General features: G+C 39.9%; 1 protein-coding gene across 1 annotated transcript in view; it reads right to left on the reverse strand.

Annotated features, from left to right (window-relative positions):
* Positions 1 to 1,629: 1,629 nt before the first annotated feature.
* Positions 1,630 to 21,894, reverse strand: part of LOC5565486 — an 81,836-nt gene continuing 61,571 nt past the window's right edge. The window contains exons 2-5 of the mRNA XM_001649809.2: positions 5,074 to 6,728; positions 4,709 to 4,964; positions 3,548 to 3,602; positions 1,630 to 3,443 (exon numbers count right to left, since the gene is read on the reverse strand). Coding sequence (XP_001649859.2) covers positions 2,733 to 3,443; positions 3,548 to 3,602; positions 4,709 to 4,964; positions 5,074 to 6,709 — 2,658 coding nt within the window. The 5' untranslated portion in view covers positions 6,710 to 6,728 and the 3' untranslated portion in view covers positions 1,630 to 2,732. The remainder of the gene's footprint in view (positions 3,444 to 3,547; positions 3,603 to 4,708; positions 4,965 to 5,073; positions 6,729 to 21,894) is intronic.

Consider the following 21,894-nt stretch of genomic DNA (forward strand, 5'->3'; position numbering starts at 1 on the left):
TCAAGTGGTGCCAATTTGTGTTCTACACACTCAATCACGATTTGCTTGTTCGGTATTTTTTTATACAGGGTACGAATTGTAAATCATAAAAAATACCGAACTTTCAGCTTTTTGACTGAAAACTTCTGAGGTTCAGTAATAATTTTTACTTTTTACTGAACTACGGTAGCTGTCAGACCCAATTTTGCAACATTACCGAACAGGCCGAAAAGTCAGTAAAAACAATTACCGACTATTCAGTAGTTGATGTTTTTTTTACTGACTTGTCGTCAAAATCAAATCAAAACAAACTGATGCGCATGCGGGAAAGTGTCAAAAAAGAATCTCCTGCTGTAGAATCGTTCGGCGCCGGAAGACACAACTATTGCAACCAAACTTTTCCTACACCTATTTTGCGCTTTCTCGTGGTAAGTAGTCGAAATTTAGTGAGAAAATCAACCATTTTAAGCAGCCAAAAAGGCTCAGCACGATTTTAACTGCTTAAGGCTGGTTTGCTACTGACAAGAAAAGAAATCGCCTATCTCGATGCGTGGGAGATTTCTTCCCAGAAATGGTCCAGAAAATCACATTTTTCTGATCGCAGTACGCAGTTGAGAAGAAATGTCATTTCAAATGGGGCTCCCTGTAGGAAATTTCTTGACCCATTCAGTCAAGAAATTTCTTTACTTTTATTGAGGGAAATAGCATACTTAGCTTTACGTTGGAAAATTCGGTTGGTTTCAATACAGGAGGTAAATTCATCTGCATCATTGAGTTTGCCTCTTGTATGCAAACCAACCAAATAATGATGTTGTCACACATTTTTCGATTACTTCCACTGAGATATAAGCATGCCGTAGATTTATTCGTACGAAAAATGCATGACGATGTTCATGTTCATGTCGATTGGATTTTAATTTGTATTGATTTCTGAAAAAAAAAACTATCCGGAGAAGCAAAACATGAAGCATGGGAAACTGGAAAGCCAGTAAAAACGCTCAACAACTTTACTGACTAATAAGCGGTTTCTACACCACCGCTTAGGCCCTAAACCTGGTTTAATCGTATGGGTAAACGTGGTTTACGGCTTAAGCGAAGGTGAAGAAATCGGCCCTAAGTCAGTTATTTCCATCAATCAAAACATATTTTGGATTACTGGGTTTTTTCGGTAATCGTAAAAATTACCAAAAAAAACCGTAGTTCCAAAACCCAGTAAAATTTTACTGGGGTCGGTAATCTGAATTGGCTGTGTACGTTCCTGTGCTCCGTTCGAAGTTCGAACTGGAATTAAAACCTTCGATCCCGGCACATACAGAGTTCCCGGCTTGTTCACTTATTAAACATGAAGTTTTATAAGGTGCATTCGAAGTATTCTTATAGAAGTGTTTAAAACCAATTACCGTTCAAGATCATTTGTACTAGATGAAAGTTACTATAAAACCAAGACGAATTTGCCAATATACAATATAAAATACTATCATAAACATAAATAAAACCTGTAATAATCTAAATTGTTACTTTGATATTACATACATATGTCTTCTTCTCAGCGCATAGAGAACCTATGAATGAGATTAAGGTTTAGATCGTCTTTTAGACCTCCCGGGCAATGATCAGTTTCTTTCCACTAAATAAAACAACATCAAACAGTTATTTATTAAACAATGCTGTTGTCAGCTTTTATTTACACTTAATAAACAGTCCCACAAAATATAATATCGAGCACAAAATAAATATTTGCTTTCTGAGACAACATAATCGGATGTTAGTTTGGGAACACATTACAATAAATTACTACAGTGGAATCGATAACGCGGAAACAAGGGCGTAATGAAATAAATCGGTTAAAAGGTTCAATCGGACGCGAAGTAGCGTAACTTACGATAGCAAACAAAAGATAAGTTAACAGAATTTGTTCAACTAAAAATTTATATATCGAAAACTAATTCAGGTAAAACTAAAAAGTAAACAAAACGAAAAGCGTGTGTTGGCCTTGTTTTCACTTGAACATTCGATTAATTAGTTTATGTACATTGAACTGAATTGTGAAAACAACGCCCTTCACGATTAACTATTAGCTAAAACTATTTCAAACGTAATAATAATTCGACATTTACGCATACATATGTACAATCTCCGAAAGATCGTGGTTCAAGGTGAATTCCCACTAGTCTCCTCACAATCGCCAACCGAATAAATTTAGATCGAACTACAAAACAAAAAAACAATTGGACATAACTTAAAGTAATTTTGATTGATTTGGTCGATTATTCCGAATTTATGTACAAATTAAACTAATTTCCACCACTTTTTTTTCCTAAACAGATAAATTTATTGCAATTTTCCGAACCGTGGTTGATTCTCGCGGGAGACTAGTGATTGGGATGTTTTGGAGAGTTGACACATTTCGACAATTGGTAAAGGATAGATGCGAACTTCAGAGTAAATTTTCGGTGAAGTTTCAAAATGGATCACTAAAAGTAAGAGAAGCGTAACTTTCCGATAGGGGGTTTGTCTCTTTTTTTGGACAAAGAGGTTAGGTATCTACAGAATTGAGGGGGTTGATTCCGAAAACGTTCCGTCGTTTTCTCAATGTGGGTATACTGGGGCATAGTTTGTTCTGAGGCCTAGATATATATGTACATTAGGGTGTGAAATATTTTGGTTTTGGTTTCTGTTTGACAGAATGTTCACTAGGGTGTGCTTGAGAGCTAGTTTTCCGTTTGGTATCGATGCGTTTGGATGAGCGATCATCAGACGAGGACGCCTTTGCCGACTTCTTTGGTGAAGGCCACCTGGGGAAGGTTGAGTTTCCGTTTGGCCGATTCGAGGGATACGTTGGAGCATGTTGCGGTCAAACGAGGTGGAGTTGCGGACAGTTTCGGCAAGGGATCTTCTTGACGAGTATTGAATGGATCGTGACTCAACGAAATGGGTCTCAGCGGGCGTCGGAAGACCTCTAGCTGTAGGGTATTGCCTTGTGTTCTGATTAGGTTCAGCACATCTAGCTCAGGCATCGTAACGACATTGTGCTTGTCGACAAATACTATATAGTCTCCCGGCAGAATGCCGACCTTTTCGGCTGACAACCCCGGTTCCACCTTCTCGATCCGTGGAGGATGCGTCCACACAACCGAAAATCCGAAGCCCTTGTCGGCCGTCCGGGTTAACTTTTTGGTTATGGTGAAGGGAGTTCTTCCGAGGTTGGTGGCCTCTGCAGTTTCGTCCAGCTCCAGGAATCGTAGGAACAGGTTTTCATCGGCGTCTCGTTGATGGAGTGCCTTCTTGCTCAGGCTTATCGATTCCAGCTGACCGTTGCCGGGAACGTTGACGTAAATGGGTGCTTCATCAACGCCAACGCTTTCCTCGACGCTGGTTTGTGAATTTTCACACAAATCCGGTACTGGTGGTGTGGGGTTTGTCAAGCTTGACTGGGGTTGCATTTTGTAGGAGCCATTGATTTCCTGTGGGTGAAGGAATGGAAGATTGGGAAAGAATTAGTTTCTAGTCTCTTATGGTAGAAGGAATGTCATCTGTTGAACTACCGAAGAATGATGAAGATACTAACCTCGTTCTTAATTTTTTTCAGTGGAAACGACATACACCCAAGAAACTCGCTACGCCTAGAAAGAAAAAAAAAGCGAAATATAAGTTAAAATGTAGGTGATAGTAAGAGCCTGGAAAAAAGGTAAAGTCTTGACGGGAGGTGGCTGCGGAGGAATCAAGAGTCGGGGCCAAGATGCTGAGAACGAGGTTGTACAGGTGCGGATACTGGCTGATCGGAGGACGAGCTTGAAAGAGCTGGAAGAAGTTAAAAGTTAGGATGAGCTTGGACAGTACAAATGCAGATCAAGAGGAGGACGGTGCAGCTGACCAGGAAAATCTCTAGGATATGAGGAGTTAGGCAGCTAGGAGAAGCTCGGTGCCAGAAGGAGCTTAGAGGACAAAAAGAGCTCGGTGGCAGACGTGCGGTTCGGAGGTTGTGTGATGAGGAGGAGTGCTGGAGAGCAGGTATATCACATACCCTGTAGTGGCGATGTCTTTGGATAAGAAAAAAAACTTGTTAATATGTACATTCAATCATTGAATAACAGAGAGGTGCGATATTAGTCAGTAGCCTGCGGTTGGAAAGATTAGTCTGGTTGATTTTGTGAAGTTAATTTCAACAAGTTATGGGCCCAGGAACACCTGGAGGACGCTGAGGCGACATCGATGAGGAACCACGAGCAAGCACCTGGTCGAGGAGACAGGGCCTGGATGATGAGGCAAAACATCAAAGGGGAATAGAGCCTGGACAGGAGATGGAGTCTGGGCGGGAGGTGGCTGAATAGGAATAAAAAATCGGAGTCCAAGATGTTCAGAACGAGGGTGGACAGGTTGATAGGAGGACGAGCTTGGAAGAGCCGGAAGAACTCGAAAGTCAGGAGGAACTTGGTGGACGGCGTAGATGACCATAAGGAGGTTGGTGCAGCTGACCAGGAGAAGCTCGAGGATATGAAGAGTTCAGCAGCTCGGTGACAGGAGTTTAGAGGACAAAATTAGCTCGGTGACAGATGTGCGGTCCCCTGCAGTGGAGATGTCTTTGGGTGAGAATTGTATAGTCAGCGCTCTGAGCAAGGGTTTTGTGGAGCTTTCAACGTGACGCAGAATTGAGCAATTCAGAGCTTTGGGGTCTAATCTCATCTCTGCGTGGTGCGATCATGTCGACAAGTTTCTGCCAAATACTTACTTGCACTCTCGGTCCCGATGCCACACAGCTAGCTGGACTCGCCGCCCGTCGTCCTCATCCACGCCGGGATCCAGTTCGAACACAAACCGATGATCGAAGATCGGCTTGCTCGAGTTCCGGTGCACTGCCGTCCGCTGGAAACCCTGATCAGCTCCACCTCCTGCACTCGATGCATTGACGACCGCCACCTTGACGTAGGCGTTTATCGTGCTTCCACCGGTGCTGGCACCCCGTTGAAGATCCCTACAGCGAATGACTGAAACGATACACAATACAAACCAAAAAAGGGTTGGATTAGTCTCCGGAGAGTTCCGCAACCTAGACACTAAAACGCAAAAGACGACGTCATACCATCCACCACTCACCGTGAACGTGTAACTTGCTGGGGCTGGCGTCCTCGTCCAGACGTAGGTGCAGATCCAGCGATCCCTTGACGACGCTGGCCGATCGCGAACAGCGCGAGGTGGTTGAGGAAGCAACGGAGCGACGTTTCTCCAGCGAGTCCTCGCTGAGAGTCGGCGAGAAGGCCAAGCACTTGCGGGTCTTCTCGATGGAGTCCGTGGAGCCGGTGGGCGTTGAGGTGCCCTGGAGATCGATCGAGCGGATGCTCGGCGTCATCTCGTCGATTGTGCTCAAGGCCTTGAGGGCGGATTTGGAGGCGGGAAGGTCCGAGTCGACAACGATTACAGCGTCGGTTGGCGTTTTCATTTGTGCCAGCTGGTCTATTCTGGACTGATTGAAGCTGACGGTTTTCGGGGTTTCCGGACTGGGGATTCCGTTTGGGAGGGTAAGGCCGATGCGGCAGGGTTTCTTTTCTGCGGGTTCTTTTTCGACTTGGTCGGGTTTGTTTTTCCGCCGGACAGCTTTTTGTCGCCGGAGATGGCAGGCGTCCAGAGGGCTCGCCAGGACAAATCTGGTGAGGGACTGTCGAAGGGATTTGGAGGTTTTGGTGGGTTCGGGTGTTTTCACTTCCCGCTCGTTGACGTTGGTTGATTCTTCGAGGATGATGGTTGTTTCAACTTGAGCGATCAGCTTCGGTGGTAGATGCTCGATGAGGGTGTCTTTGTAGAGGTCCGATGCGGGATCGTCGGCTGCGGTGTAGGTTGGAGAGGGGATTTTGGGTTGTTTGGATTTGAGGCTGGAGCTGCGCTTCGGGTGGTCTTTTTTGGCGCTCTCGAGGATGGCGTCGATCATTTTGTCCAGAGTGATGTCACCCATTTCGGAGGAGTTGAGGGACGGCTCGTCGTCGTCTTTGAAGATCTGGTTGTTGTTTATGGTTTTGGGTTCGGCGTTGCGCTTGAAGCTAATTTTGCTGAACCGAAGCTCGGACAAGCGGGACGAGAGTGGAGTGAGACCCGTGTCCGGTTTTTCCGGTGGAGGTGCAGGAGCAACGAAGGGTTTGGAGCGTTTCGCTGCGGGAGGCTGCTCATCTGGGAAGTAACGGCCGGGATTTTCGAAATAAGAATCTGTGAGGCCAAGGCCTCGTAGGGCAAGGAATGGGACGTTCTTCACTGCACATGGTGAGTATTCGATGTCGAACGTTGGTAACGTAGACGCGTACGGTAGGTTGGCGTCTTTTTTGGCAGTCGAGGTGACGGCACTGGTAGGAGACACTGCGAGTGCTCGTTTGCGATTTTGGGGAGTTGTGGACAGACGTCGAGGAGTTGAGTTTGGGGTGATATTGCTGACGTCTCGGAGAGCCATGGAATAAGGCGAGGCGGACGTTCGACTTCCGGCTGCGACGTGATGTGGCGTTGAGGTTACGCATTGGTTCTCTTTGTCGATGTGTGCGTGACGATGCATGGTGGCCCCTAGGGATCTCCGGGCTTTCACCTTGCTGGCCGCAGTTATATTATCACTGTAAATGTTGCGTTCACTGAGGGCTCCTAACGATCTTCTAGCGTGCTGAGTAGAGGGACCATTCTGTCGTTGCTGGTGCCTTTGAACTGCGGCTGCTGCACCACCACCTTCCTGGCGTTTGGTTACGGTCCACTTCAACATCTTGATGATGGGATTTGGTCTGCAAAGGAACAAAAACAACGGAAAATATTCAGTGTTAAATGACAAAACCACAGAAGGAGAAAAGGAAATTAAAACTAATTCAAACGAAACTGAAATGTCCTGCTCATCGTCATCGTCGCTGGCCTTCATCCGGTTGGTTTCCGTTTCTTGGATCAAGATAACGCAACCTCCATGAAAGAAGGTTGCGAAAGGGGAAACGAGCGCTCATAATTTCGATGAGCTCTTGACTGTGCATTTGTGTGCGGAGTTGGAGGAACTGCCGGATTTCCTTCTTGCGTGGTGCTCTTCTTAGCCATCGGGGGAGAATCCGTTTCTCCCACGATCATTTAGGGGAAGAAATGACGGTAGCAAGTGAACGTGGTCTGGAATATATATCATTGCACTCTGCGCTTTCGTGATGCCCGAGTCAAATTAGTTGTTCGTAGACCATTATTAAATATTTTTTTAACTTTAGAATCGCAACTAGCATTTTGTCACCATTATTCGAAGAAGAGGGGATCAACGAATAGAAATCGATCTTGTTACATTCGCCCTAATTCTAGCACACGATTGAAATATTACATGAAAGTTCCCCAAGGTACGAAACCTAACAAAAAGGAATTAAACGAATTTCTTAAAGTTAACGAAAATTATGCACATGTGGCTGAATTGCCTGAGAGTTGATAGTTAATTTAAGACCTAATTAATGTGTGCCGAGATTCGACATAAACATTCGATATCTTGCATATGCTCTTTTGGTTTAAATCAAATGTGTCATATCATCAAAATTTCATGTAATTGGAGAGAAAATTCTTCTTCGACTCCACACATTAACTTTGCATCGGGTAATGCATTATTGTCTTCTGGCAACGCCAAACGATCAAATTTGAGAAGCAAACAGCGATGACGTGGAAAGAAAACCAGCCACTAATAAAAGCCTTGCAAAAGCTGTCGAACAGCAGAGGAGTGTGGGATAAGGAGCAAAAAGATGATTACGATGATGTGTTGGAGTGAAATATTCAACGCAACATTCTTCGGGCCATTTCGGTTGGCGAACAGCGAAAAAGGGAACCATTTCATTATTCAGATGGTGGGATGTGGTGGTGGTATACCAGCAAATTTTCAAGCGCCTCGTCCTGACTGCTGCGGTTTCGGGGTTAGGACTGTGTTCTCTGCACATACAGGCATGTAGATTATCATTGGACCAAACTTTTTGTGCCCTTTCGATGAATAGCAGGCCACGATTAGGACCGCTGCTTGAGCACGTGCCGGAGCGTTTTGCGGTTTCGATTGCTGACTGTAGGCGTGAAGAGGCTCTTACTCGTTGACTTTTCTTAGAAGGGTCTTTTGGGAATTTCTGGAATAAATAAATGCAAATGCATTGGCCAATAGGGTTCTAAAATCTGAGTTTTTGTTTGATAACATGATGGAGCCAAAATTCAAAAACCGTGCATCTCAAGTTCTGAATCAACATTACAGGAACAGACGCAATAATTGTGGAACGGCAACAGAAAGAGGAACCGGTTCCGCTTTTCGTTGCCGTTCCGCTTTCATTGCGTTTGTGCCTTAAGACTTATAGCGGAAAAGTAAAAACGCCAGAAAGGTGTTGTTTACAAGCAGGTATACATTACATGCTATACACGGAGCCGCAAATCAACCCAACTTTGACTTCTTTTGACGCAATTCGGCTCTTTCGTGGGATAACCCAAATTTGGGTTAACTGATATATACCTACACGCAAACAAATTTTGTTGTATAATCTACCGAATCCATGGTAGAATTAAGAACTGCACCAACGATTTTCAACCGACTACAAAAATCTGTTTAGTTTACTATAATCTGGTAAAAATCACTGAGCAGTGTAGTAAATGTGACTATGTCCATAGTAGCCTCGACTACAAAGCATTGTATTTCAATCCGTGACACCAACCGTACAACACAGTATGGTGAAAAGTACAATGCCAAACTTGTCAAATCTAGAATGTTTCTAGTCATAAAAACTACAACTCTGGTTAAATAAACAGAATATATTTTCTTGTTGACTATGTTATGGTAGAGTTAACAGATTAATGTAGTCGGTTGAAAATCGTTGGTGCAGTTCTTAATTTCACCATGGATTCAGTAGTTTCTACAATAAAATTCATTTCAGTGTATCATTGGGTTGTTTCCATTTGATGGCGGCAAAACAATCAACTCAGTGCCGAAAAAAATCTACCCAGCGTTGGCTTTCGAAGTCTCCATGATGGGTTAAAACAACTTAACGTTAGGTAAACTCGAAAAAAACCCAAATTTGGCTATTCCATTGAACTTCGACGCTGGGTCGGTGCGTCTCTCTCTCTGTTTTTGACAACATTGCTGTTGTGAGAGAGGCAGAACAACCCAACCGTGGTAGAAACTAAATGCAGTCTACCCAAATTTGAGTAAAAAGAACTTATTTTTTGGGTGGTCTGATTTCTCCGTGTAGGATCGCTAAATACACTGAAACAAGCGTTGCAGTAATGAGAACCATGAACGTGTTTTTAAATTTACTATTCCAACCACGATTGAGCTATCATGAACGCTTTTTATTTGCGTTTTGTTCCCACTTAATCCAACCGCGTCGGTAGCCGAGCGGCTATCGTTCGCGCTTGACAATCGCCAGATCCTCGGTTCGATTCTGGTCTACTGCAAGTTTTTAACCATGATATAGTAATTTTTACTACACAAATGGTGCCATGGTAAAATTGAATGCACAAAATATTCTAAATAAATGCGAATTTAGTCTGCACAAATCAAGTGGCGTTGTGTATTTAATTTAACCCTCTGATATAGTATTTTCAACCGCAACGCTGTTCTCAGTGTAGCATTATTCCGACAAGTACACGGAAAACAAAATTCACTTCTAAATTGAGTTAAAAGGAAGGGGTGTGGCAAAACTTCGTGAACCAGAAAAAAATGTGCTTTGGACCTAAATTAATACAAAATACTTAAAAATTGGGAAAACATTTATTTCTGATCTAAACTTAAGCGTTTATACTAAAATTGGAATAAAGCTTTAAGATTCTATTCCTGGAACTCTAACAGGCACAATTACTGCAAAAGTCAATGAATTTGTAAAGTGGGCAATGTCAGCTGTTGTAAACCTAAGGCACCTCAGACGTCTTCCCCGCAGTAAACGGCAACATGAATGACGTGGCAGCCATTGCATTGCTAACTGCTGCGACTGTGAGTGGTGGTTATGTTGGCAAAGTTTTTGTTCGATATGCGCCCGGCGCACTGAAGGTATACGATGTGGCAACATAAACGAATCCGCTTTTTTCCTCCTGGCACCTTTTGCTCAACTGTTCAGAAGCCGACGGAAGGTTGTTACAATATTTAAATGACTGCCAACCAGCATGAGGCAAAGGCACAGGCAGGGTCTACCCCCATCGCGCGTCACGTAATCGGAAGGAAATGTAAGGTTAAGTGCCCGGTGCTCGAAAGGTTAAGTGTCGACGATCGAACGAACGTCAATATTTAGCGCGCCGAACGGAAAGTGTGTAAACAAACCAGCAGTGGCGACAGTTTCACGCCAGGTGGTTCGCCTCACCGCCGCCAGATTGAGTCGTATCTGATTAATTGTCTTTCACGCCTTGTAATCGTGTGTGTTGGTCCTTTTTCACTTGTTGCCTTGTGTGCGCTTGACTTGTCATCGATGACTTGCACTAAAGGCATTTTAAACGTCCGGAATTCTGATGGACGTAGGTAACGGTTGCAACCTTGACATGCGGGACTCGAAAATGTAAACAAACGGGCTCAAGAAGGGCGCTCGCTAACCGTCTGACTCTATACTCGACTTCGGTCCTAGTAGGCAGCTCTAATGGGCCTAGCAGGTGTCTCCGTTTCCGTTTTGCTCTCAGTTCGGGACTTCTCTTCCACCCAAAAAATGTGCGCGAAAAACGTGTGGATGGAGTGTAATAGTGTAAAGAGTGTGCTCGTGAAGAAACGACTCCTTCACACGGGTTGAGGTGTTTTTGTTGTCTTTGGAAACTTCTTTGCTTATTAAATTACATTGAGTCTATAGGCGCCCATGAGGCCTGCAAGGATCATCTGTCAACGATCCCAGAAGGAAAGGAAGCGAGAAAATACGGAAAGGAAAATAAATATAGCGTAAAACGACTCCTAATTGATTATATATTGACGGCAATGGAACGTCGCCCTCTCTGCTTCGAATAAACAAGTGTTTATTATCGATTACGACAGTTACGAACTTGAGAAGAATGGGAGAGAAGCAACCTGTTCGGTTTGCCAGAAGGTGTCAATAGTCTGATGCTTCGCTAAAGGGATGCCAGGCATGTCAAAGGTCGTTGAATGTTTCAACATTCAAAAATTCTTCTTCTTGTGATAACTTTCAAACCAAAACTTTGATTGGATCATAGCAAATATTGAAAATAGTATGGAATGAGCTCACCATTTTTCATTCGTCAAAGGTTGTTCAGTTTCTTTTTTGATGAAACAAAAAAGAAAATGACCACAGTGATCTGTTAAAGTTCAATTAGTTGAATATAAGAGAAATTCAGTAACCAAATAAAAAGTCTACGATTGAAATGTGAACTATATAGCAACTCTGCCCTGGACTACCCACTTATTCTTCATTTCACTTCATTTTATCTAAAATTGCAAGATTTGAATTAAAAACTGTAACGGACAATTCTCTAACCATTCCATGTCGGCCCAATTTCTCCTGGTAGCTCACGGGAGCCCGAAGCTCATTTGAAATTCAAATGAATCCTTGAATCGGTCAGCTGTTGTGGGACGATCGTTTGGAGGAGGCTTATTCTCCTGTGACGTGTCCTTGAGACAGCTGTGCGATGTACTTTATGGGTTACGCTTGCCTACATGGGTGCATTTTAATTGCTATGGAAATTTGACAAACTGTCAACAAGCTGGACAGCAAAAAATCTAGTACTACACTTTAACGATCGTCAGAGCACCCTGACGGGTTGAATCTCGCTAGCGTGAGAATGGACGTTTCGCTATCGCTCGAAAATCTGATTACGGAAATGAACAAATTGGTTGCCGTAATTACTAGCGCCTATAACGAGATCCTCGCCCCACGGTTTTCCCATCTATGACACCCCTACACTGAACGAAAACTCCCGCCTTGAATTGAATGATTATTGCTTCATCCGAGCCCCATACCTATTTTCAGACAAAATCAAGATGATTTTCATCTTCGTGGAAATCATCTGTTTACAAATTATACCGAATGAAAATCATCCAGTATTGGAAGGATTTTTATCCTCGAAATAGATGCCTCATATTGAATGATTATCATACACACATGTAAACAACACTCCATTCGTAATATTTCCTATTTTGAAAGAACTCAAGTAAAAAATAATAACCACGAAACGTTGTTGGTTTATGTACATTAATGTTTATTTCTATTACGAGGTAACACAAATGTAACAATCTCCAGCCTTCAGGAACAGATGCCTACCTACAGCGAATATGTTGTGTGATGTGGCTCCTTGCAAATAAATTAGTTTCTCAGCTTTGCTCCATCGAACCAAAACACTTGGATGTCAGCGATTGTAGTTGGTAGGTACCTTAAGGATGTGAAAATTAAATGCTATAAATGAGGATAATATTAGGTTCAAAGGGTAATTACCTGCAAAATCCACGAAGAAATGTTTGACATTCCACGCTGCCGCCGCCATATTCACGTTTAGATTTGCCAGAATGATTTGACATTTATGATCATTCCCTTTTCGCCTGATATTTCAGACAATAATTGAATGATTTTCGGTATGGGGCATAGTAGATATTAGAATCTGTCATAAGCTGCATGTTGTTCATTTATGTTATCATAATTCGATTATCTGCCTAATGTCATTAGAACATGGTCTGAAATTCATTACTGAATTGGATGATTTTTGGTTAATATTAAGTGGATGCATCATATTCTTCCAATGTCATTCAAAATGAGGAATATGAAGTTTTTAAAGCGTTTGAATTACAAATCATTCAATGTATGACCGGAGTTTTCGTTCAGTGTAGTAGCTCAAACTGGTTAACTAGTTAGCCCCCTTGCGGACGGAAGTTCAAAATCACGCGACCTAACGTGCGTAATTTGTTTTTAATTCGATCAACTCCCCGATTCTAGTTGGCACCACCATCCTTAGCTAATTCAATTTGTCTCCAGTCCAAAACTAGAGCGATGGGAATCACAAAACCCTTCCATTTCCTGTTCTGGGTCTCCGTTAAATTCACACACAACAGAGCAGATGTTTACGCAGTTCCTCACGCACAAATATCATCTGCCCCCGCCCGAGATGTGACATCGATACCGTACACGGTGCACAACCGTAATTGCAACCATTTCGGCTCAGCCGAACCGTTTTTGCACCTTTCCTGGCGGTGTAAGAAGCACCCACTATGGGCAAACAGATGGACAAAAATCTATAAAATAAAATATATTTTTTTATAACTTGTACTAAGATATCCCTCGAATACCAAAGCAAAATCATTTCTCGATTACTTTTCCAAATCGACGTAAGCAATTTTCATACGTCTGTCTTCAAAGACTGCTAACTTTAGTTGATTAGAATCATCTTTTGAACATTTTTTCCCCGTGAACATCGCTTAAATTTTGGGTATAGCTTTCATATAAAAACTTGGTAGTTTTTTTCATTTTCCATAAACAAAATTATGATAGAATGATAAGCCGCATTATTCATTAACTTACGACTTTTTTGTACCAATAAAAAAACGGCTCAAGTAGTGTTTTGTTTCGATTCGTGGTTAAGTCACTTTGTCTCTCCATACGACGGAGCGGTGAAACTAGCGGTTAGGTTGTGAAAGCTGAAAATCTTACTTACGTTGTTCTGTAGATCCGGAAAATAACCGTTATAAAAGTGAAAAATCGTTGGTTTTGAGCGGAACGTGTAGAATTTCGGCTGCGAAACACGTAGAATCGATGAAGTAAGTTTGTTTACTTTTTTGACTTGAAGCTGAATAAGATTTTCGAGATTTGTAGTTTTGTTACTGTATCACTGTACGCTAAATTCAGAGTTCATAAAATATAATGTTATGAATTATTTGAAAGCTTATTTCTGAATTTATCTTAGTAAAATAAGGTTAAAATCGTACTTAAGGGCGGGTCAATGAAAAATGAAGTAAGAAAACTATATTTGATTTTTTTTATCGTAAATTTACGCATCACAAACTTATTTATCCCAAGTTTCATGGCGAATTTGCCAAGGACGAAAAGCCACTCAAAAAAAGATGAAGATATCCGAAGTTGTCCTGACTAAAATTTGTTTTCAATGACATTTTAAGATGTAAACATAGTATGTATTATAAATACACAGTATAGGACTATATATACGACACTATGGTGAATATCAAATCAGTCTGAAATAAATAGTGAAATCGGCAACATCTCTCTTCGTTATTAATTTCCCTACTGGTTCGTAACCCCATGAAGGATGCACACTCTTAAATTTCTAATATATTAGAGGTCAGTTTACAAAGGGTTCAGCAAACCATTTTGGGTGGAAAAGTATGGAGATTTGATAAATGGCGAAAGAGACAAAAACAGTTTTTAAGAAGCTCCAGGAGAAATTTCTCGTTTCATCTATTAATAACTCCAGAATTTCTACCGGCATCTTGCAAACAGTTCTTTAAAGAATTCACATTTGCTTTGGACTTTATTTTGAGATTCTCAAGCAGAATTTTTCAAGAATTATTTCAAACATTCCTCCAGGTACTCAAAATTCTTTGTAACCTGAGAGAGAGAAGACAGTTCACTGACTGTTGACTGTTGACTTCTTTCTTCAATAGGGTCCTAAAGCCCTGTCCCAATTGTAGTGCCAAACGCTTAAGTTTAGGCCAAGAACCCATGTTTACTCAATTTTTTAATGTTTTCCGGTAGTTTAAGTACAAAAAACATTTTCTATGTTTATTTTAGATTTTGTCACACCCCTTGGCTTTAACTCAAATTTTGGGTGTATTTTGTTTTCCGTGTCCCTTCCGAAATGTCAGATAGGAACAACCCCAGTGTTAAAACTAAAACCCCTGTGGTGTTTTTGTCGACTAAGCGAACGTCAAACATGATCTTAAGTGTCAAGGTTCATTTATGGACCCAATTTTTAAATTAAAGATTAAACATGATATAGCCGTTATTTGGGCGGGAAAAATTGCTAAAGTAGTTGCAGTAAGGTGCTCTTTCGTGTTATTGAATAAAAACAAGATTTCATTAAAAATTTTAGGACCCAATTCTTGGGCTGTGCACAACGGTCAGACGAACTTGTATTTGTCAAAATCACATTCACGTATTATTGTTCGCTATGGAAGAGGATAAGAATAAAAAAAACAATATAAGTTTGGCAACACATAACCATACTGAGGTATTCAACTTTTCAAAATGAAAAATCATCGAAAAACACCTAGAAATTTTAATTATTTTTGCTTGAATTTTGCCGGTTTTTCACACACTGCCCTTCAAATGTGCGGTTTTCCAGTGGCAGTTGATGACAGTTCCCTTGACTTTTGGGAGCTCGCAATCTAAGCCAGCTGTCTCCTTTCTCTCAGTTTGAAATTTGTGGTTACAATGCTGTCATTTTGGGTATTTTCTTTCTGTTCCGTGTATTTTACATACAAAGTTTTTCTGTGTCTAATTTACCCTTGTTTGGGTATTTTTAGCGTGGTGTGTTTAACGTCACCTTATGCTGCTTTGTTTTCATGTTTGTAATAGTATGTGTTGGCAACAAACACACCACTGTGTTTTGGAGTTGTTTTTAATTTGTTCATTTTTGTTAAATATTTTATTTAAAGTGTTTGTTTAGGGAGGGTGAAAATTATCGTTGATATTGTATCGGTGAGGGAAATGAAATTAGGTCTCTATCTCCTTCCGCAGGCAGAAGAGCGACGGCAACATAAAGAGATTAACTGTCGAGCACGGTAGCAGGAGATGGTGACGTTTGTGTGGCATGTGTGTTTTGGTCGGACGATGACGTGCAGATGGAGAATGTTACGAACCGCGTAGTGCGACGGACGCGTTTTTCAACCACTTAGATATTCGGTCGAGAAGGCGTTGCAGTGCCGTTTTCGTGTTGGCCGTACGCTGGATGATTGTTCTCAGCACCGTCGGGCGTGTCCGTTTTGTGATTCCCAACGGAACAGTGCCGGCCTGCGGTTCGGGAACAAAATTAGTGCTAGTGAGTAGCACTAGCGGAGCTAGGCGCCTGTGTTTGGGGGGGCACTTCAGAAAAATGGCGCATGTGATTCGACGATGGCGTACATAGTGAGAGTTCATATAACACATTATTTGGCGCCTAGGAATAAGTGAATTGAACATATCTTAACCATGCATGATTTTTTTGGCGGCAGAAGATTGTCTAGATTTGACAATTTGAGCTACAGTTTTCTAAACTTTGTTTTCTAGTTGATCGACTTCTTTTTTTTTATATCTTTATTAACGAGATTTTTAGCCCTGGGCTAGTTCATCTCGGGACCAACGGCTTTACTTCCCTTCCGAAGGAAGTCGTCACTGAAATTTTTTTATGACTATTTCGGGGATGGGATTCGATCCCAGGTCCTCGGCGTGAGAGGCGTGTGTTCTAACCACTACACCAGGTCCGTCCCCCGATGATCGACTTCTATTATTTATTTCTCAAACACTAAACAATCGACTAACAAAAGCACGATAAAATTCTATAGTATTCTTATGAATAATATTCTATCAAAATACGTTGAATTTGATTAGCAAACATTAAAGTGCTCGTTATCTCTCAAATAAACTTAGTTTTTATCGAAACAGTTATTTTTTTAGTGGAACAGTGCATTGTATTTTTTTTCGGAAAAGGTATGTAAGCTTTCCAACAGTTTTTCAAGTAACATTGGTCACTTAACAACTTATTTAGCTGAAATATATTCCAAAGTGGCCAAATTTTGTCGACTACATTTTTTGATTCATAAATTAAACATTTTGTTTAAGTTTTGTCTCGATGTAAATAAGATAAGCTTTATTGATTCATCCAGGCCTGTTGAGATTTCTATAAATTTTGATAAATGATTTCTCTGTGAATTTCCACAGGATTCAAATAGGTGATTCTTCTGATAAATTCCACAGGATATCATCAAAAACTTCTACTTGAAGGTTAAACATCCAGAATCTCAATATGATTGCTAAAATTTACAATTCCTGACTTCTGTAGAGCTACGTAACTGGTCATCTAATATTATCCACAAAAAAGGGAATAGCACTGCTGACTTTTTTTGTTTTGTGCGTTAAACATCTTAGAACATCTTACGGTCGTCTTGATGACAAAACGATTAACTTTAAAATTTCTTTTGGAATTTTCCAAGCCATCCTTGAGTTAGACGAAACAGAAAGTTTTCCAGATTTTTTAATCAATTTCATCCATAAGGAGTTTGTTCGTAATTTCGTTTGTAATATTATCGAGGATTTGTATCGTTTTTATTTCTAACGATATTCCATGAATTTTGACCACCACATAAAAGGTCATCCCTTGAATAATCTCCAAAATACATGCCTTCAAAATTTTCTCAGTAGGTTTTTTCAATAATTCTTTCAAGAATAACTCAATGCTTGATCCAGGAACTTTCAATGTTTTTTAAATGATTAACAAATTTCTCCTGAAATTCTCAATTTCTTTCAAGAATATTTCGTAAAATTCTCACACAAATTTCCCAAGTAATAGTCGCAACTGTTTTTACATTCTTTTCTATTCATTAATTTATATTCGTCAAGAAGAATACATAGTTTTCAGCAGAGACGAATTTGCAAATGACCTGTTCAAGTTCATATTCTTGGCCATTGTAGTTCATAGTATGCTTTGCAGAAATCACAAAAATATGCAAACACGTGATCAGTTTTATGGTGCAAATCCAGCATGCTTGATTGTGTGATTTTGAACTTAGGTACCATTTATATAGAAATGTTACAGTTCCCTGCTCATATTTTATTCTGAACACGCTGCAAATTGTGTCCTGTTTAAAAGCCAAGCTCATGTGCTGTTCAAAATGCATCCGTGGTTTTCAGTGTTCTTCCGAGGGTTTATTTGAATGTTGAACTCTTTACGGAACAATATACATAATAAGGGGTTTTGAAAACATAATTTCAAGCTATTTAGTGGGACATTTATAAATAAATGAAAATCGGATTAAGTATAATACCATGTAATTCCACTACATTTTATATCATTTAAAAGATTCGCGTACTTGTAAGGCCACAGTTTGGGTCAAAATACGCGTATTTGTCAAAGGATTCAATTTCTAATGGAATTAAATGGTATAATATAAAATTCAGGTGTTATTTATTTATGTTTTAGTGGCTTTAAAATGAGCAGATTGTATGTTTCAACACAATCTCTGTTTAATTGGAAGCAGAAAACAGAATGACAATTTAGACAAAGCAAGAATTTGAATTATTTTTGATTCCATAAACAATGTTATTTAAAAAAGATAACTCAATAACTATTTTTTTTTCATTTTAAACAATTATTTATGTTTATGCAACGTTTTCAAAAATATTTATATGATAGTTAAAACTAGCAGTAGAAAAAAGGTCCATTGAAACTATAACTTCTATATATACTATCATTGACAAAAACGTCTAGTTCCAGAGTAAATACTTGCGGTTTTCAATATTCCATGGATGTTTTTTTTATTGTTCTTATTTGCTAGTTTTTCAATTCAATTTAACAATGCAATATTTGTTAATGGTCAAATTATGAACGCAGTGGTCAATTCAATAATTCAATTAGTTTTAATGCATTTATTTTGGCGAATGAAGATTTACATCGTGATGGCTCAGTCTGTGATTATTTTTAACTTGCAGTATACATCCAGCTCAATAATCTCAATCCATGTTGCAATCTTGCTAAAACTCTTGAATAAATTTCCTCTACAATTTGATAAATTCTAACATCAATCCTGCTGGTAAAACTAATATTCATCGAAAAAAATTTCATCAGATTCTTCGAATACTACTCCTTGCTATTTCTTCAAAGATATCGTTTGGGAATTTCCTTACATTTCACTGGTTCTGTAGCAACATTTTCACAAATTTGTAAGAGAATGTTCTAGAGAAATCCTTTGGAGATTTTCCAGGTTTCCTTTTTATGACGATTTATGTTTAATTTTCATAGATCGTAGATAGGAACTTATTTAACACTTATTTCAGATACTCCTTCAGCAATTCGTCCAAGGACAAAAATTAGTTCTGTGTTTACTAACAAAGTTCTTTAAATTCATTAGGTCACAAACTTTACTGTAAATTATTCATGAGTTCCACTATCATTTCCTCCAGAGAATGTTTCAGAATCTCATTCTGGGATTCTTTATGAAGTTTTTTTTAGAATATGTACTTTTTTTCGAAAAAAAACCTTCTGGATTTTACTGTTGTATTTTAAAGATTGATTTATAACATACTGTTCGGTTTACTTTCTAATATTTATAATATGAATTTGGAAAATCTATCATCTATTCCTATATGTTGATGTATATAATTTAAAGCTATAAGAAATTTCAACCTCCTTTGATTTTGAATACTATGCCGTCCTCTCGGTAAGGCGTTACACATAAAAGACATACATTTAATAATTCTGTGGAATTTTTTTCTGCGGTTTCCCTAAGAATTTGTTTTAAGTTTTAAAATTACACCAAGGATCCGCCTAAAAATGTATCCAGGATTTGTTCTTGGGAACTCTGCAGGAGTTTCTGGAGGTACACCGCATGAATTTATGAAAGAACTCCATCGAAATTCCTGTAGGAACTCTTCCAGAATTCCTGGAGAAACTTCGCAAGAATTACTGAAGGAACTCTCAGTGCGCATCGTACCTTCGTGCTGTGCGTACACGAATTCTCTCTGCTCTTGGAAGTTTTCTTAAAAACTACCTAAAGCAATAAATCAGTACTTTTCATTCATTCATTTTTCTACTATTGATCCCTTTACGATCCTTGTTTGGACCCGTGCCTTCGATTTTTCGTTGGACCCGTTGGCGAAAGCTAGCGGTGGTAATCCTTCTTGGACACCGTCTTGGGAAAAAACCTTTCGAAGGTCACGTCTTCTTTCGTTTATTAATTAAACATGGTATCAACAACAAACAAAAGGAAGGGTGAATCTCTGAATTCACTACTTCCTTCCAAAAAAGTGGGTTTTAAAAATGTCACTACACGTGGCAAGAATGGAAGAAAGGACGTTTCTCCGGAATGCGAACTTTCTTCCAAGGGTGAAATGAATAATTGTATCGAAATGAGCAATCAGTTCGATGCTCTAGACAAATTTTCCGAACACCAAATCGAAGCAGCCTCTAGCCCAAGCTCTTTGATTCAAGTGAGGAAGCAAAGAGTGCCGCCTATCGTGGTCAGTTGTTCCGAATTTGGGGGATTTAGGCAGGAGATCTTGAACTCCATTAGGGGAATCAAGGTTTCCTTCCAAATCGCAAAGAAAGGAGACTGTCGCGTTTTGCCGGAAACTCTTAAAGATCGTGAGCTTCTTCTCAAACATCTTGAAGAGAAGAAGCACATTTTTTTTACTTATGACGACAAAACTGAACGTTTGTTCAAAGTTGTCTTGAAAGGTCTCTCAAGTGACTATAAATCACCTGAAGAGATCAAAAATGGAATAAATGATTTACTTGGATTTTCCCCAGTCCAAGTAATCATTATGAAAAAGAGAACCCAATCTGGCATTGTTCGGAAAGGGCTTTCTCAAGAATTTTATTTAGTTCACTTTAACAAAAAAGAACTAAATAATATTAAAGCTTTAGAAAAAGCAAAACTTTTGTTTGATGTCCGTGTGACATGGGAAGATTTCCAGAAACCTGGAGGAAATTACCAGAACCCCACTCAGTGCCGTCGGTGCCAAAAGTGGGGTCATGGTACAAAAAATTGTCGCATGGATGCTATATGCATGATTTGCGGAGGTTCTTCTCACGCCAAAGACGTCTGTCCAGTGAAGGAAGATACCACCAAATTCATATGTTGTAATTGCGGGGCTAACCATAAGTCCAATTTTTGGAATTGTCCTTCACGCAAAAAGGTCATTGAGGCTCGTACCAGGCAGATGAAAGATAATATCCGTTACGATAACGGTCGTTTCCGGAATTTGCCTGGTAGAGTATCGAACAATGCTCATTTTTCAGTTAACGATCGCTTGATCATGAATCATACCCATCAGGAAGATCATAATCATGCTCATTCACAAACAAATTTTAATCCGTCGGGTAGCCATTCGAATCTTTCTATTTCGAATGTATCTACCCACGGTAAATCCTTTGCCGATATCGTAGCAGGAAATTCGAACTCCTCCCCTGTTCGATCCATGGGTACCCATTCCACTTGTTTCAAATCAAATGGAAAAAACCCTACCGCCACAGGTAACTCCGCTTCTTCGTCTACCGGAAATTCCAATGGGAAATCACATGACATGTCTGCCTCTGATTTTAATTTTCTAACTGTTCAAAAACAATGTTCAAAGCCACCACTATGACTGAAGCAGTCCAAGTAGGTGTAAAATTTACAAATCAAATTGTTATTGGATTACGTTTTTCTAATGGATCCAAATAATAATTTAAATATTTTAAATTGGAATGCTCGTTCTCTGAATGGTAAAGAGGACGAGCTGTTTAATTTTCTTACGGTTAATAACGTGCATATAGCAGTTATTACCGAAACGTATTTAAAACCTGGATCTAAACTCAAAAGTGATCCTAACTTTTTTGTTTATCGTAACGATCGACTTGATGGGGCATGTGGGGGAGTTGCAATCATCATTCATAGGCGTATAAAACATCAACTGTTTTCATCATTTGAAACTAAAGTTTTTGAAACTTTAGGTGTTTCTGTTGAAACACAGTTTGGTAAATATACTTTCATAGCTGCCTATTTGCCTTTTCAATGCTCTGGGCAGCAAGTTAATTTGCTCCAAACTGACTTGCGTAAATTGACTCGCAATAAGTCAACATTTTTTGTCATTGGTGACTTTAATGCCAAACATCGGTCATGGAATAATTCTCAAAGTAATTCCAATGGCAGAATTTTATTTGATGAGTGCTCTTCAGGATATTTCTCAATTCAATACCCTGATAGCCCCACATGTTTTTCCTCTTCTAGAAATCCATCGACGATTGATTTGGTCTTAACCGACTCTAGTCATCTTTGTAGCCAACTGATTACTCATGCTGATTTTGATT

The sequence above is a fragment of the Aedes aegypti genome, chromosome 3, assembly GCF_002204515.2.
Source record: "Aedes aegypti strain LVP_AGWG chromosome 3, AaegL5.0 Primary Assembly, whole genome shotgun sequence".
Taxonomy (NCBI): Eukaryota; Metazoa; Arthropoda; class Insecta; order Diptera; family Culicidae; genus Aedes; species Aedes aegypti.